The sequence below is a fragment of the Enhydra lutris genome, unplaced genomic scaffold (assembly GCF_002288905.1).
Source record: "Enhydra lutris kenyoni isolate GAN:26980312 unplaced genomic scaffold, ASM228890v2 scaffoldscaffold45, whole genome shotgun sequence".
In the NCBI taxonomy this organism is placed as follows: domain Eukaryota; kingdom Metazoa; phylum Chordata; class Mammalia; order Carnivora; family Mustelidae; genus Enhydra; species Enhydra lutris.
Window position 1 is genome coordinate 219,319 of NW_019154129.1, and position 16,077 is coordinate 235,395.

General features: G+C 44.7%; 2 protein-coding genes across 2 annotated transcripts in view; one reads left to right on the forward strand and one right to left on the reverse strand.

Moving 5' to 3' along the window:
• Nucleotides 1-8,894, forward strand: part of LOC111156009 (protein disulfide isomerase like, testis expressed) — a 32,469-nt gene extending 23,575 nt beyond the window's left edge. The window contains exons 7-11 of the mRNA XM_022516537.1: nt 553-750; nt 3,194-3,314; nt 5,818-5,996; nt 7,366-7,461; nt 8,661-8,894. Of these exons, the coding sequence (XP_022372245.1) occupies nt 553-750; nt 3,194-3,314; nt 5,818-5,996; nt 7,366-7,461; nt 8,661-8,894 (828 nt within the window). The remainder of the gene's footprint in view (nt 1-552; nt 751-3,193; nt 3,315-5,817; nt 5,997-7,365; nt 7,462-8,660) is intronic.
• LOC111156008 (acyl-CoA synthetase medium chain family member 5) overlaps nt 1-16,077 on the reverse strand; it is a 118,057-nt gene that overhangs the window by 69,956 nt on the left and 32,024 nt on the right.

The following is a 16,077-nucleotide window of genomic DNA, read 5'->3' on the forward strand; positions in this document are numbered from 1 at the left end:
CGAATATTTGTTAAATGGCGAGTGAATGAAGTCATGAATTTCCTTGAGAGAAGAATAATCTAGAATAATAATGAGTTGACACATATTGAGCATTTTTACCTCCCCGTATCAAACCAAGCTTTTATACACATTGTCCTGTTTAATTCTCTCAGTGACCCTATAAGGTGGGTGCTCTTATAATCACCGCCATATGGGTAAGGAAATAAGCACAGAGAGGGTCAATTACTGTTTTGTCCAAGGACCTGGATGAAAGCTTAGGACCTCCTGACTTCCTATGGTTGTGTGGATGGGACCCTGCACAAGGATGGTGAAACCAGGCTGGGGGCTGACCTCTGACTGTGCCCTGGGGCACAGAGCTGCCCCTGCCCCATAGAAAGTTGTTCTGTCTTTCAGATGGAAATAGCCATAGACCGTGCTATTCGCATTCCCTTAGGGCTCTCCCAAGGTTTCCCAGATTTCTTTCCGTAAGGGATTCCTTAGCTAATTTCAATCTTTACCCTTTTCATGGCCTCCAATCCCAGAGAGAGACTCAGGTTTTATTTGATTTGGCAGATCCTTTTCATCCTTGTGAATGCAGATGAACCCAGAAATGGACAGATTTTGAAATACTTCAGGATCACAGAGGCTAATATCCCATGTGTACAAATCCTAAACTTAAGCTCTGACGCAAGGTACAAAATGCCTTCTGAGGAGATAACCTATGAAAATCTCAAGAAATTTGGCCACAGCTTCCTGAATAGAAATGCCAAGGTAAGTTTGTTCTTGGACAAGATTTACTCAGAACCTCAAAACTGCGTAATTTTGCTGTCTTTGGTTATCTGAATGGGGAGGCAGAATCTCGTGGTTCAAAGTGGGGAAATACCTGTATCTCTCCATCTCCAATCTTTTCACCTTTGACCTGTCCTGACTCTATAATTCCACCATATAACAATTCCACCAATAATTTTTTATTTTGAACGGCATTTCAGAACTGAAATGCAGGAGCTCCCAGGGCCAACCTTCTCTGAAAGGAGACACTTTTCCTCCTTTCAGACTCTCTTATGTAAGATTTAAGGATAGATGGATTTTATCGGAGAGGAGATAGGGTGGGGAAATATTTAAGCAATCGGGATTTAGCCTCAAAGATTTTATGTGCCTCTTATTGGGAGGTTAGAAAGGAGCCTGTTTTGCTAAAAGGAAGGAGAGTCTGTAGCAGGACCAGACATAAAACAGTATCTCCTGCTGTTTGTGTAGCATTTGCAATGTCCCCCAGCCACCCTGCTGAATTAGGGGACTGTATTTTTTATTTTCCAAATGGAACCACTTTTGAGATTAATGGGTGGGGGGTGTGCATTCTTTAAAAGTATTCTGGAACAACAGGAATAAATTGGAACTTTCCAGGAAAACCAGAATGTTTGGTCAGCTTCCCTCTGAGGATTCCCATTACCTTCTGTCCATTCCTGCACAGACACGCCTTCTCAAGTGAAAGCCATTTTTTTCTCTGATGCACAACATCATCACAAGCCAAGTGGTGAGGCTAGTATTTTCCATGTCATTTCTCCTCCGCCTACCTTCAAAACCCCAGATCCCATGCATTTGGACTTTGGATCGCCTGCTCCCTCCCTCCATTGCTGTCCTCTGATCATGTCCCTTTCACTATCGGGAGACTTAAGCTCCTCATTGCAGACTTGCCCTCCATCCCTTCTCTGCCATCATTTCCAGAGACGCCAGCATCCAGAACCCTGGTCTCTCTCTCTCCATTCATAATTGGTGTGTCCAAGCCATCCCAGCCACCTGCTCTTGTGGCCACACACTACAGATGGCAGTCCCTCTGAAAATCTGATTTCAAGCTCCCCATCCTCTTAATTCCTTTTTCTAATATCCACATTGCTACAATTCTTTACCTTTCTCATGGGCTCCAATCTCCTGATCTCCTTTCACAAACTCTTTTCTGCCTTCCTTCATGAACTTGGATTCCATGGTTCATAGCTCTGCTGATGATTCCCTTAACTTCTTTATCCCTTTATTCCTTAATCTACCTTCTACTTCTTTATACCCTGTAGAATTTACAAGGCAAAATCACAACTCTGGTTGAACCCACTTAATGTCCCTACTTCTTCCAGGCCAAGGCTAGAGAAAAAGAATACCACCATGAGGCAGGTCTCATGAAATCACAAATCTCCCAGGGGCTCTTTGAAATGTCCTGACATCTCTATATAAATTTCTCTTAGTGTCTCATTCTCTGAATCTGAGTGTCTTTGTCCTCATACCCTATTCCTACTTTCAGTCTCAGCTGAGTAGAAGACCATGTATCATTATGACAGGGGCCTCTCATTTTCCATCACCACATCTACAAACCTACCCAGAGCTCTACCCATTCTCTCTCCCTTCCTACTAGTTTACCTCAGGAGGTGTCTGTCTCCTCCTCAAGGGCCAACACATACTCCCATGCTCTTGCAATAGAGATGAGCACCTTTCACATGACACGAGATGTCAATGCCTGGTCTGGCTCACTTCTAATTTCCATCTTTTTCATCATTCCCCCTCAACCATGCCCAGCCTCCACCCTCCTTTATGCTCCCTCAAAATGAATCTTCAAGTCATTTCTAGAGGCTGCTATGGGGATGAGGGAATTATTGTAAATCCGAGTTAACTGGAAAGGAGAACAGAGAGCAGGAATGAGGAGTGGGGAAGGCCCTCCAGGCAGAGCTATGGCATAAACAAAGACCTGAGGTAGAAGCCTAGCCCTTTGGGGAAACAGAAGATCAGTATAGTTGAAAATACCAAGGAAAGAATGGTAATGAACTTGATGAGACTGGTAGGAGCCAAAGTGTGATAAAGGTCTTATAGGTCATGTAAATTATCTTGCGTTTGATTCTTGAAGTAATTGGGAACAGCTAAATTTTGGGGGGAGGGAGGGACAAACTAGTTAAGATGTTGAAGACATGAACCGCACTCTCATCTAAGAATCTCAAGAATCATGTATTTGGAATGCTAGAATTCATCCCAGCTTGAAGCCCTGCCTCTTCCCCACCCTCTGATCTCTCAATCTGCCCTGAATAATTCAGGCTGGACATCAAGCACTTCAAACTCTTTCCCAAAGTAGTTGTAAGAACAAGAGAAAACTTTTCATTGTTTCCCATCAGGGCAGGGAGCCCCAACTACCAACGTACCCTTTCTGGAGACAGTTAGACCTCTCAAATTTGCTTCCTAGAAACATCAATCCAGTGAAGACATTCCAAAATATTGGGACCAGGGGCCAGTTAAGCAGCTCGTTGGGAAGAACTTCAACGTAGTGGTCTTTGACAAGGAAAGGGATGTATTTGTGATGTTCTGTAAGTATCTCTGCAGAGGCCATAGAAGACATGGCCCAGACATTACCTTTCAAGTGTTGCTCCTGAATTCTGGGGCCCCAAATCTCCAAAATCTATCAAAACACCATGCCAAGGATGGTCTTCAAATATCTAAAAGGATTGGATCAAGATGCTATCAGCTACAATTCAACTCTCCCTGAAAATCCAATTCTTGGAACATATGGAATACCTTCCATATAATCCAGTCCTGTGGCTTCTATAGCAATAATAATGCTAATGGCTAACACTGATTCAATGCTATGGTATACCAGGCCTTTTGCTGAGCCATTCTATACTTTATCTCATTTAATCCTCACAACATACTTTTTTTTTTAATAATTTTTTAAAAGATTTTATTTATTTATTTGACAGAGGGAGAAAGCATAAGTAAGCAGAGAGGGAGGCAGAGGTGAGGGGGGGAAGCAGGCTCCCCACTGAGTAGGGAGCCCGATGCGGGACTCGATCCCAGGACCCTGGGATCGTGACCTGAGCCAAAGGCAGTCGCTTAACCAACTGAGCCACCCAGGCACCCCTCATAACATACTTTTGAAAGTAGCTACTATTATTGCTCCCACTTTGCACAGGACTAAATAGAGTCTCAGGGAGGTGAAGAAACTTCCAAAGTCAGGCAGCAAGTAAGTGCTGGAACTGGAATTGGAGTCTGGACAGCCTGACCCCAGTGCCTTGGCTGGTCATTGCTGGACAGAATAGCAGTTCTGGCTTTATGTAACTTGTCAAATGGCCCGTATTGAACCTACCTGAGTTGGTGTGGCCAAACTGAAGACTCAAATCATGCAGGTAAAGGGCTTAGCAGTGTCTGGCATATTCTGAGTACTTGATAAATGACAGTTCTTATTATTCCTATTGTTGTAATTACTTTCAGTGCTTGCCTAAGGACTACTGCCCTTTCTCTGCTGTTTCTGATTTGCACATGAGAGCCAGAGCCAGGGATCTCTCTCCCACCCTGAGACACAGAGAAGGATGACACTGAAGTTATTCAGAAATCTCTTGTATTTTACCATCTATGGAGGACCCACAATGAGCCAGGCATGAGTTGGCTGTATACAGACGTGCTCTTATTTCTTCCTCAAAACAAGCCTCTAAGGAAGGTCCAGGAGATTTCCCCATGATACAAATCAAAGAACTTAGCCTCAGAAAGATTAATTACCTCAAGTCCCACAGTAAGTAACTTGGAAGGCAAAAACTTCCAATCAAGCTCTGATGCCCTTCCTTCCTGAGGGCTGCATTGCATCATGCACGCCTTTAAAAAACTCACTGAAATGGACTCTCATCCACAGGGTGAGGTGTTTAAGGGCCATATGATGGAATAACCATGATCTATTGCCTTTAAGTGCAATAGATAAGAGGCGGGGCCACTTTTCTATACTTAACTGACACAGAGCTAAGAGAATGCCTATTTGATTCTGGTAAAAGGCAAAAGCTGCCTCATTTTCCTGGAAGCAGACCTGTCAGATTGGCCCCCTGGGGCTGTGAACATTATCTCCCCGCCCCCCCTCCCACTCCAACCCAGGCCCATCCGGCTCCAGGGGAGCTGCGGGGAGAACAGATGGTAAGGGAGGCACTTGGTTTGTAAATGGAGGGATGATTATCCAAATGCAGAGTGTTGGGCCCTTGAGGCCACCCCTCCCACCGAGCCAGAAACTTTAAGGGGTTGATAAGCAGGGAAGGTTAGAGCTCGTCCCTGATTTTCTCCAGAGGGCCTGATTCAAAGCTAAAGGAATGGTCCCTAAGGACTAAAAGGCAGGGTGGTAGAATGGTCACAAGTCAAAGCAGCCTGACTTCAAATTCCACTTCTCTGCTTAATTACCTGGGTGACCTTGGGCTGTGAGCTTAACCTCTGCTGGAAAACTCTTGTGTGTGCATGCTCTCTCTCTTACACACACACACACACACACACACACACAATTTCTGGTAGAACATGAGGAATCATCTAGCGTATTCCTTTTTCCTTCAACTGGAGTGGAAAGCCATTTTTTTGTTTTGGGGTTTTTTAAAGATTTTTTTTTTTTTTTTGGACAGACAGATCACAAATAGGCAGAGAGGCAGGCAGAGAGGTGGGGGAAGCAAGCTCCCCGCTGCACAGAGAGCCCAACATGGGGCTCTATCCCAGGACCCTGAGATCATGACCGGAGCCGAAGGCAGAGGTCCAACCCATTGAGCCACCCAGGCGCCCCTGGAGTAGAAAGCTATGTTTAAAAAAAAAAATAGAAGAAAATGTCCTAGCCTGCTAAAAATATTAGTGTCTGGGTAGAGGGGACTAGATTAATTTTTTTCTAATTGATTTAATAATGACCAGGTACTGTGGTTGAAATGTAAAATAAGTAATATAGTATTCAAAGAAGGAAGAAATGCAATTTGCAGAAATAGCAGGACCATTAGTAGAACACAGTGACAGTATTTCTGGGGTAGCACTGGCTTTCAGTCTTTATCAGTGTGAGCTTACACAACAGCCCTTCTCTTCCAGATGCACCCTGGTCAGAAAAGTGTAAGGCACTGTTCCCAGTTTTGGAGGAGTTGGGCAGAAAGTATCAAAACCACTCGACAGTCACCATTGCCAAGATGGACATCACAGCAAATGACATTCTGCTGATGTACCTGGATCGGTACCCCTTCTTCAGGCTCTTCCCCATCAACTCTCAACAAGTGAGGGGCTCTTGGGACCTACATACCCAGAAATACCGTTATGTTATTATCATGGACCCAATTTCTCCTGATCTCCAGCTCTGCCTTCTACCAAATCAGCTTCATTCTCGGCTCTAGCCCCCCTTATCCTCTCATGTTCAATTTGAAGCATGCTCTCCATTAGCTTCCCCCAAAGTCCCAAGACTTGCAGAATTGGGTCCCACTTGGGTCAGCTGCTCTTCTCTGACTTAGTCATTGCTGTCAGGAAGATGTGGTTCCCTCTGATATTGGGGCTGAGCTCTACCCAGACTATTTGGAATAAGGTGGGGGGGAATCTCCATGTGAATATTGGAGGTAGGGTGCTACGAGAAGAGGGAAGACCACATGATAGAAAAACAGGTCAATGTCTTTTACACACCAGTGTCACAATCACCAAGCATCACCAGTGCCATGGAACATACTCTCTGTGCTGCTCTGGCACGTAGGGAAGGGTGTCCATCAAAGCACTGCATGCAAAGGTTCCTGCCCCAACAGGAGTATGACTGAGAGTGGGAGAGAAGTCATGATGCGGGCACACCTCCACTTGCAACTGGAATTGAAGGGGACAGATTCTGGAGGGCAGATATTCCATGCAGACATGGGATTTTAAAGAATGCTGAAGATTTAAATCAGATTAGCAGAGGGGTGTGAACTATAGGCAGAATTGCAACAGGCATGAGAAGGTGGGCAAAAGGGTGGCCACAGTGTTGTGAAGAAGAGGCCATCCTTCTGGTACAGAACGTGCATGTGGGGGAGTCGTGGAAAATGAGGCTGAGTTGAGAGGGTGCTGTGGTGCAGCTGTCACAGATCTTCCATTATCTGAAGAGGAGTGTAGACAACTAGTGGGCAGTAAGCAGCTTCATAATCTTCTTAAAAGACTGAAAGACAAAAGGGAACTAGGGATGGCTGAGCAATGATCATGTATCAGATGCTTTGTAAAATAATAACTAGTCTTTTTTAATGATAACAGTAAAAACAACTATATACAGCACTCCCTGTGAGTCAGGCACTGTTTTAAGTGCTTTTCATATAGTAGCTCATTAAGTTCTCATAATAACGTTATGTCATAGGTAATGTTATCATCTGTACATTTTAGATAGCAAAACTGAGTCATAGGTTACACAGGGTTTGAGCCCTGACAGTGTGGCTGTGAAGTCCCTGAGCCAATGACAGAGGAATTTTTATTACCCTTATCTTAGAGCCATAGTAACAGAGGCTCAGAGAGGCTAAGGAACCTGCTCACTGTACTCAGGTTGTTAGGAATTTGACCCTGGATTTATCCTATGTAGCAATCCCTGAATACCTTGCAGGAAGAGGCTACTGTTGTGACCTTGTTCTGTTTTCTTTCTAGGCTGTACTGTACACAGGAGAACATACCCTGAGGGGCTTTTCTGACTTCCTGGAAAGTCAAATCAAGACAAGGATTGAGGATGAGGATGAGGATGAGGTAAGGCAAAAACGGCAATACCCAGGATTATTCTGTTCCACACAAGAACAGATCAAGAACTCAATTAACTAGGGAAGAATGTGTCAAGAGTCCAATAATCTTGTGCTCTCTGGTGATCACTGACTACAGGTGAACAACCACCTCTTCTAAATGATTTTATTTCAAGGGCACTTACTGCAAGGAAGCAGAAACAGCAGACTTTAGAAACAGAAGGAAAGGCTGTGAGGTCTCCTAAGGCTGCTTCCCTGGGTCCACCGTTCCTGAGATGGTAACCAGATGTCTTGACGGGATCCAGCTCTTTGGCATTATTTTCCTGATGGCTGGATAACCATCCCCATCCTCTCAGAATCCCCAACCCCATCCAGGCCTCAGTGAGGCCATCTGCAAGAAGGTGCCATCTATACTAGTTAGAACCCTTTCAGTTGCAAATGTCAGAAACATTACTCTTTGGTTTAAGCAACAATGGGAACTTAATCCATATAACTGGTAAGAACATCAGGTGGATCCAGGGGATCAAACTCATTTTCTGTCTCCCCATTCTCTGCTTTCCTCTATGTTGGCTTTATTCTCAAACAGCCACTTCCCCATGGAGGGTCAAAGATGGCCCCACAGCTTTAAGCTAATATCCTTCCAGCTTAGAAAACAAGCACCTGGGGTGCCTGGATGGGTCAGTCAGTTAAGCCTCTGCCTTCTGTTTGGGTCATGATCCCAGGGTCCTGGGATGGAGCACTGCTTTGGGCTCCATGCTCATTGAGAAGCTTGCTTCTCCCCCTGCTTTTGTGTGGTGGTCTCTCTCTCCCTCCCTCTCTCTCTCTACAAAAGAGAAGAGAACAGAAGAGAAGAGAACAGAAGAAAAAAGAAGGCATCTATTTCTTCATAGTCCTAGCAAATGTCCTGGATAGGGAGTTCATGAGAGGCCTGGGTCACACGTCTAGCCCTGGAGCTAGACCTGGGGTACCCACACTTGTGGTCTTCAAGTGGAGAAATGGGGTTCTCCAAAGGCCCTATTTCTGGAGGGGCAAAACCATGGCTGGGAATTTCCTCACCTAAGCCAAATGGGCCTTTGATCCTCAAGTGTCTCTCTCTGGGTATTTCCCAGAAAAGAAGGCTTGGTAATTACAATCACAATTATCACATATTTCTTGCCTCTTTATTTCTTTATCCTATTTCTTCCCTTCTGTCTTTCTTTTTTTCAATAGCTGTTGTCTGTTGAACAAAGTGAAGTGACCGAAGAGGAGGCATTAGCTGAGGAAAAGAAGGTACCTTTTATCAAAGAAGAGTTACCTGACCAGAAGTTGCCCGAGCTGGAGAATGTGACAGTGCCGTTAGAGCCAGCTGGACTGAAGGAAACAGCTGAGGAGGAGGAGAAGGTGGCTAAGCCAAAGGGACCTCCAAAACAAGAGAAGAAACCAAAAGTCAAGGAAGAACTGTAGCTTCTTCAAAGCCCAGAGCCATTTTCTAAGGGGAATCTACTCCAAAAAAATTATATATCATTGGGGTGGGTGGAAGCTGGATGATTAAAAACTCCTGAATGTCTTTGGCCCTGTTCTACTCATTGCTTCTTTTTCCTGGTTGGGGCTGCCTTAGAAGAGCTGTTTGGTCTGAAATTCGTACAGGGTTGCAAGCAAAGCCATAACTGCAACAATTAATGATTATTTACAACATGCTGCTCAGTCATGCAATTCTCACATCACTTTCATTATCCCCATTTTACATATGGGGAAACTGAGGCAAAGAGGCATTAGGCAACTGGTGAGGATCACACAGTTAGGAAGCCCTTGAGATATGATCCCAGGCACTCTCACTCCAGAGACTGCATTTAACCACTATGCACACAGTACCTCCACTAGGTTGGAGTCCCCAGGGTGGGGACTGATTTCTTTATGCTTCATTTTGACACAGTAAGAAAGAGATCCAGCCCCAAACAACTCCCCAGTCTTCTATATCTCAGTAAGTGACTCACTCTCTTAAGCACCAAACTGCTAGCATAATGCTCAAGTCCCTTCCTTCACTACCCTAAAAGAAACCCCACCAACTGGTGTGACTCCACCCACTTGCACTGGCTCCACCCCCTTCCATCCAGTGACACACCTCCCTTATCTCAGGATGACTCCACCCACTTCCCCTCCACCACCACCTACCATTCTCAGCCCTGGAAGTCTCCTGGAATGGTGTGCTTCTACTGTTACTCTGTACATCCCTGCCCACCCGACATCCATATTCCATAAAGTTGGTGAAATTATCTTTTAAAAAGCCACAGTCTTGGGATGCCTGGGTGGCTTGGTTGGTTGGACGACTGCCTTTGGCTCGGGTCATGATCCCGGAGTCCCGGGATCTCAGCCGGCCTCGGGCTCCCAGCTCCGTGGGGAGTCTGCTTCTCCCTCTGACCTTCTCCTTGCTCATGCTCTCTCTCACTGTCTCTCTCCCAAATAAATAAATAAAATCTTTAAAAAAAAAAAAAAAGCCACAGTCTTGAAGACTTGCAACACTACCTGTTTTAACAGTATAATGGAATCTGTACTGCTTTTAGAGTAAGATTCAGTCTCCTTAATGTGCCTTCAAGGCTTGGAAAGTTCTGGCCCCACAGATCTCTTCTACTTTTTCCTCTCTCCCTCTCACTTTCTAGGCTCCAGCCATGCTTCCTGTCTATTCTTTGAATAGTTCAAGTGTTGTCTCTCCTCATGGTTGTTAATTCTGCCTAAATGCACATGCGGTACACTCCCACAAATCTTCATGCGATGTATTTTTTCATCCTTCAAACCTCAGTTCAAATGTCACCACCTCAAAGAGGCCTTCTCAGATACCAATATTTGAAAGCATCTTATTTTGCTGTGCACTAATATACCACTTGCTTCCCCCACTGGTGGGTAAGCCCCTGGGGAGCTGATATATCAGCTATTTTGTTGTATTTTGTTCCACTGTATTTCCAATACTTAAAACACTGCTTAGACACACTAGATGTTTAGTAAATAAGTATCCATAGAGCAAATGAAATTTCATATCAGGCAGCACCCCATCTCTGAGATACATGATTTCACTGTCATCCCAAAAGGGGGAGGTGCTGACAGTGTTGCCTAGAGACACAAATTAGATTCTGTATTAGCTTCCTATTATTGCTCTAACAAATAGCCACAAATTTAGTGGCTCAAAAAGTAATCAACCTTCTTACAGCTCTGAAGGCCAGAAATCAGAAGTCAATTTCACTGAGCTAAAGTCAAGGTGTCATCAGGGTTGGTTTCCTGTGGAAGAATCCCTTGACTTGCCTTTTGCTGCTGGAAACTGCCTGCATTCCTCAGCTCATGGGCCTGCCCAGACAAACTTACATCACGATTCTCTGAACTTAAATCAGACTGCAAGGTCCCTATTGTCACGTCAGGAACCATTCACAGCTGCTGGGAGATTAGGACAGACATACTGGAAAATCACCATTCAGCTGACCACAGATTTATGGGGCTGATTTGTAACAAACGTTTTGGCCAAGTGATAAAAGAGCTCCTCTTGAAAAAAGGGATATTATTTTACAGACCAAGGTCTCTACAAATCGTCTAGGACTTTCCACTTCCCAGCTATCATCTAAGAGAAAGTCTGTTTGTATTCCTTCAAGCCTCTGGATCCAGCTCCTGGGCCTCCCTCTCCCACCCCTAAACCTGGCCTGTCCACATCAGATGAAGCAGGGAACAGCCTGGAACTCACCTGAGCCAGAATGCCCCGACAGGGGCAGGTGTTAGTATTCAGGACACGGTGTGAGGCTCACCTGCCTCAGCCTTAAGGCTATGTGGCTGCTGGTCAAAGGAGGGGTTTATGGGGGCGGGCTGCTGGAATAAATCACACGGAACAGAGTCCCCGACTGGCCACCAGACAGAGAATGCATGTGCTACCTGCAGGTCCTGCATCTGTCTGAGGCCTCAAGAAGTGGGGGCTCAGGTTGGGAAAAACAGTTGGAGGTAAGGCCAGGGATGACCCTTCTGTCTGGAGAGTCGTCTCCCTTGGCTCATTTTCTACCCCCTCCAGCATACACCACTCTCACAAAAATCCTTTCTATTTTGTTTGGTTAGTTTTTCAAATTTCTCCACACCTTAGCTTCAGTCTCTCAAAAAAAGACCTGAAACCACTTATCTCTCATGGCTGAGCACAGAATGCTTTTTACCCCAAGGAGTGCAATGCATCATAGGAGAAAATCTGAAGAAGATTAAGGGCTGTAGTATGGATTTACCACGGGCTAGCTGGGTAATCTCAGGGAAGCAATTCAGTATTTCTGAACTACATTCTTCTTGGGAATGTGTTGCTGGGCCTCGTTGTCTGAGACACTAAATGTAACAGCATTCAACATAGTCTCTGACCCAAGAGAGGCCCTCAGTAAGTGACAGCTGTCGAGTTGAGATTATTAAGATAAGTTTCTTACCCGTGTTTAAAAGTTAAGAGGGGAAGAGCATTCCAAGAAGATGGAAACTTCTGATAAACTGAGTAAAGTAAGGTTTGTTCAGAAACAAATTCACTTATTTGTGGAGCATAACAAATAGCATGGAGGACAAGGGAAGATGGAGAGGAGAAGGGAGTTGAGGGAAATTGGAAGGGGAGGTGAACCATGAGAGACTATAGACTCTGAAAAACAATCTGAGGGTTTTGAAGGGGTGGGGGGTGGGAGGTTGGGGGAACCAGGTGGTGGGTATTAGAGAGGGTACCGATTGCATGGAGCACTGGGTGTGGTACAAAAACAACAAATACTGTTATGCTGAAAAGAAATTTAAAAAAAAAGACACAAATATTTTTTGGCTACTCTTCTGCAAGTAAGATAAAGAAAAAAAAAAGTGACTGAATAGCAACATGGATGTCTTTAGAGATCTTCATGAGCAATGTCAATGGAGCCGGCCGTTCAGGACATGTATCAGTGTGAATCTGAGGGGAAAGTGTGCAAATAAATCTTTTGTGAAGTTTGGCGATGAAAGGATGGAAAATAGGATGGTGGCTGGAGGGAGTGTGGGGTTAAAGGAAGGTTTCTACAGAAGGGACTAGCAGAAAAAAACAATTTAAAAAAAAGAAGGGATGAGCAGATGAGAATACTTCAAGTGCCTCTAAGAAGAGAGAGTTATAGGAGGAAGGGGTAGGTGAAGGTGAGGGAGAAAGGTTATCAGCCCAGGGAGAAGGAAGCTGCTCTCATAATGGCAGGAGAGGAGATGTGGAAGATGTGTCCAGGGACAGGAAGGGAGGCAATGCTTAGTGACTCCAGGGAGAATGCCATGATGTCATTAAATGTGTGGGGTGGGAGACGATAGGGGTTTTGAAGAAAGAGTGGAAAAACAACCAAATAGAGAAATACCACAGGATGCTCCAGCTCTGTTGAGGGCAGGTGATGCTTGTTGTTTTAAAATGTAGTTTTGTTATTATTATTTAGATATGGCAAGGCTAACAGATGAGAAGATGAATGCCATTGAAAACATAGTTGATTAGATTCCCAGATCCCAAGAGGAGGGGGCACACGAAGAAGCACCAAGGTCACTCAGGAGGCCAAGGGAGGGGGGAGCCATGAGCAAGAACCTTTCTTGAGGTTTCCATGGGAGGGAAAAGGAGAAGCAGGGCAACCAGGTTTAGGATGGATAGTTTGAATAATTTCAGTAGGTCCTGGGATGAGGGAATGCTTCTCCTTGACTGGTGTCTGGCCCTGGGGTGATGAGGGCAGGGGAATAGTGGCCCTGAGTGTGAAAGCCCCAGCAAAGGAAGGCTGGGGGGTGGGGGTGGGTGCTGGGCTCTGAGTGGTTCGTTTGCATATGAAAGGCAGATCTCTAGCCAGCTGTTTGCAATCTCTAGGAATACTATAGTTAGCCTGAGAGGGACAATCCCTCCAGGGTCAGTAAAGCCCCAAGATGTACAAACATCAAATACAAAACTAGAAAAATGTGGTTACTAGACTGATGAATAATCTCCAACACAAACGCCCCATATTCCTGCCTGTAGCCTTTGCCCAGACAATTCCAGGAGCCACCTCAAGCCTCCATTTTAATCCTTTAAAGACACCGGACTCTAGTTTAGACGGGGCCTCATATGCACCAACCAGAAGGGATATTCGCCATCCAAAATAGAGAAAAAGAATATTAAGAACTTTTATTTTCTTCTTAAGTGAGGGGTGGGGGGGGCAGGGACATTCCTATAGAAGAAAAGAAAAATAAAAAAAAAGGACAGTTCAGAAAAAAAATAACATACAAAGGAAGAGATAATGATTTCCCTTTTTGTGGGAGAATTGCCAAAGTAAGCAATGAGATTTCTCACTTATTTTTTTGACAATGAAGGAAAGTGTACAATGGTGGGATCCTAAACGAGTTTACTTATTTTTTAAAAAGACTTTGAGAGAGAGAGAGAGAGAGAGAGAGAGAGAGCGCCGTGGGTGCACACACAGGGGTTGGGTGGAGGGGCAGAGGGAGAGAGACAAGCAGATTCTCTATTGAGCAGGGAACACAACACAGGGCTCAATCCCAGGACCCCAAGATCATAACCTGATCCAAAGTCAGATGCTTAACCAACTGAGACACACAGGTGCTCCTAAACTAGTTATTTTTAAAATCTCTCTCTGGGGTGCTGTTTGGGAAGAGGTATCAAAATTCTTAAAACTGCACCACCTCAGGGCGCCTGAGTGGCTCAGGCAGTTAAGGGTCTGCCTTGGATTAGGTCATGATCCCAGGGTCCTGGGATCAAGCCCCACATCAGGCTCTCTGCTCAGTGGGGAGCCTGTTCTCCCTCTCCATCTGCCACTCCCCCATTTGTGCGCGCTCTCTCTGTCAAATAAATAAATAAAATCTTTACAAAATATATATTAAAAAAACAAACAAACAAACAAAACGCACCACCTCTTTGACCCAGAAATTTCACTCCTACAGAATTATCCTGAGGATACAACTGCATAGTGCTGATGGTTACCCTACCACTAAATGAGACAGGATGAGAAAGTTTACATGCATTACATTTTTCTCTATGGGACTGACAATCTCTATGGGATTGCCATCTACATGGGACTGGGTCAGGACCCATGGGCTTGAGCCCAGGCTCTGCCATTTTGACCCCTGTGACTATACATCAGCAAAGCAGTATTGACAGGTAGAATCGTCACACCACCTCTGTTCTCACCATCTTCTCCTTGCACCACCATAACAACTTTTAAGAGATAGGTACTTTCCTTTTACAGATAACGAAAATGACCTCAGGAAGATTATTAAAGAAATGAGTCCTCTCACACACAATAAATGGCTAATCGGGAGCCCAATGGACTGACTCAAAAGTCAGTCTACTTAGCCACAAAGTTATCCACCTCCCTAGGGGGCCTATCCTCATGGAAACTCAGATCTCTTACTTTACAGCATGGGTCTGGTCTGATGATGTCTGATTATCTTCTGGCTTTGACCTTCAGCCATATCTACCTCCTCTCCTACTCATGTCCAGACCATAGAGGAGCTTGCTGAGCTCATAAGGATGGAGTGTGCCTCAGCAGGGTGCCCTCCCCAAATGACCACAGGCATATGTCCTAATGGGGGCAATAAAAACTCTCTTTTGCCCCAGCACACCCTGGCTTTGGATACAGACCTCTGCCTGGCTCTTTGGGTCCACCTTGTCCTTCTCAATGACCAAGAAAATGCCTTGTACCTTGGCACTGCTTTTCCAGTTAATTTCTAACTAAGGAATCTCTTTATGCCAAAAGGTACAAAACTGAGGCCTTATATTTGCAGGCACAAGTTTGACCCCCAATGTCAATCATTTGGGGTGTTAGGAAAAAGAACAACAATCTGACATCCTAGGACAGGAAAGCACAGTGCCCAAAGGGGAAAACATTCCACCCTCAAGAAAACAATCTCAAGAAACAGAACCAGAGAATAATTGGAGGAGAGACTGCCAACCAGGGGCAGATGGATATATAGGAGGCAAACACTCGCCAACGGACTAATTCTATCTCTCTGGCTTCAGGTAAGGCTATCTACGGCTCTCTTCTCCTAGCCACTTCTCCCCACCTAGTTCTCTGCTGATTCCCTTTCTGTTTGGGAGAGAGGGGAAGTAAATGAAGAGACTGGACTCCGGGTCAGACGCCCATTGGGTCATTCCTCTGCTGACTGTTGGCTTCATTGTCTTCAGTTGATCAATCTCCCTCTCTTTGAGGCTGTGCTTTTCTAGTAACAATGACTATTTATTTCTTCACTCATTCAACAAATATCAGCGAAATATCTATTATGTACCAGGCACTGGGGATAGAGTAGTGAACAATAATAGCATTTGCTATATGCCAGGCCCTGCTTTGATTAATCCCCATGATAAAATGCAGTCAGTTATCATCTGCCTCAGTGTTTTCAAAGTACAGGTCATGTGACCCATTAGTAGATCATGAAATCGTTTGTGGTTTATATCCAAAATTTTCTTTTAATTAAATGTTATCAACTATGTTAGCAAGCAATGCATACAGTAGTTAAGAATTTTATAAAACTTGTAATTTGTGTGTGTGTCTGTGTGCATGGGTACACCGTGAGTGTACCCATGCACACACACAGGCACCTACATCAGGTAATGGCAAAAGATATTTTCCTTTTAACAGACTGTGGTCACAAAAGCTTGGAAAATACAGTTCCAGAACACAAGTTCTTT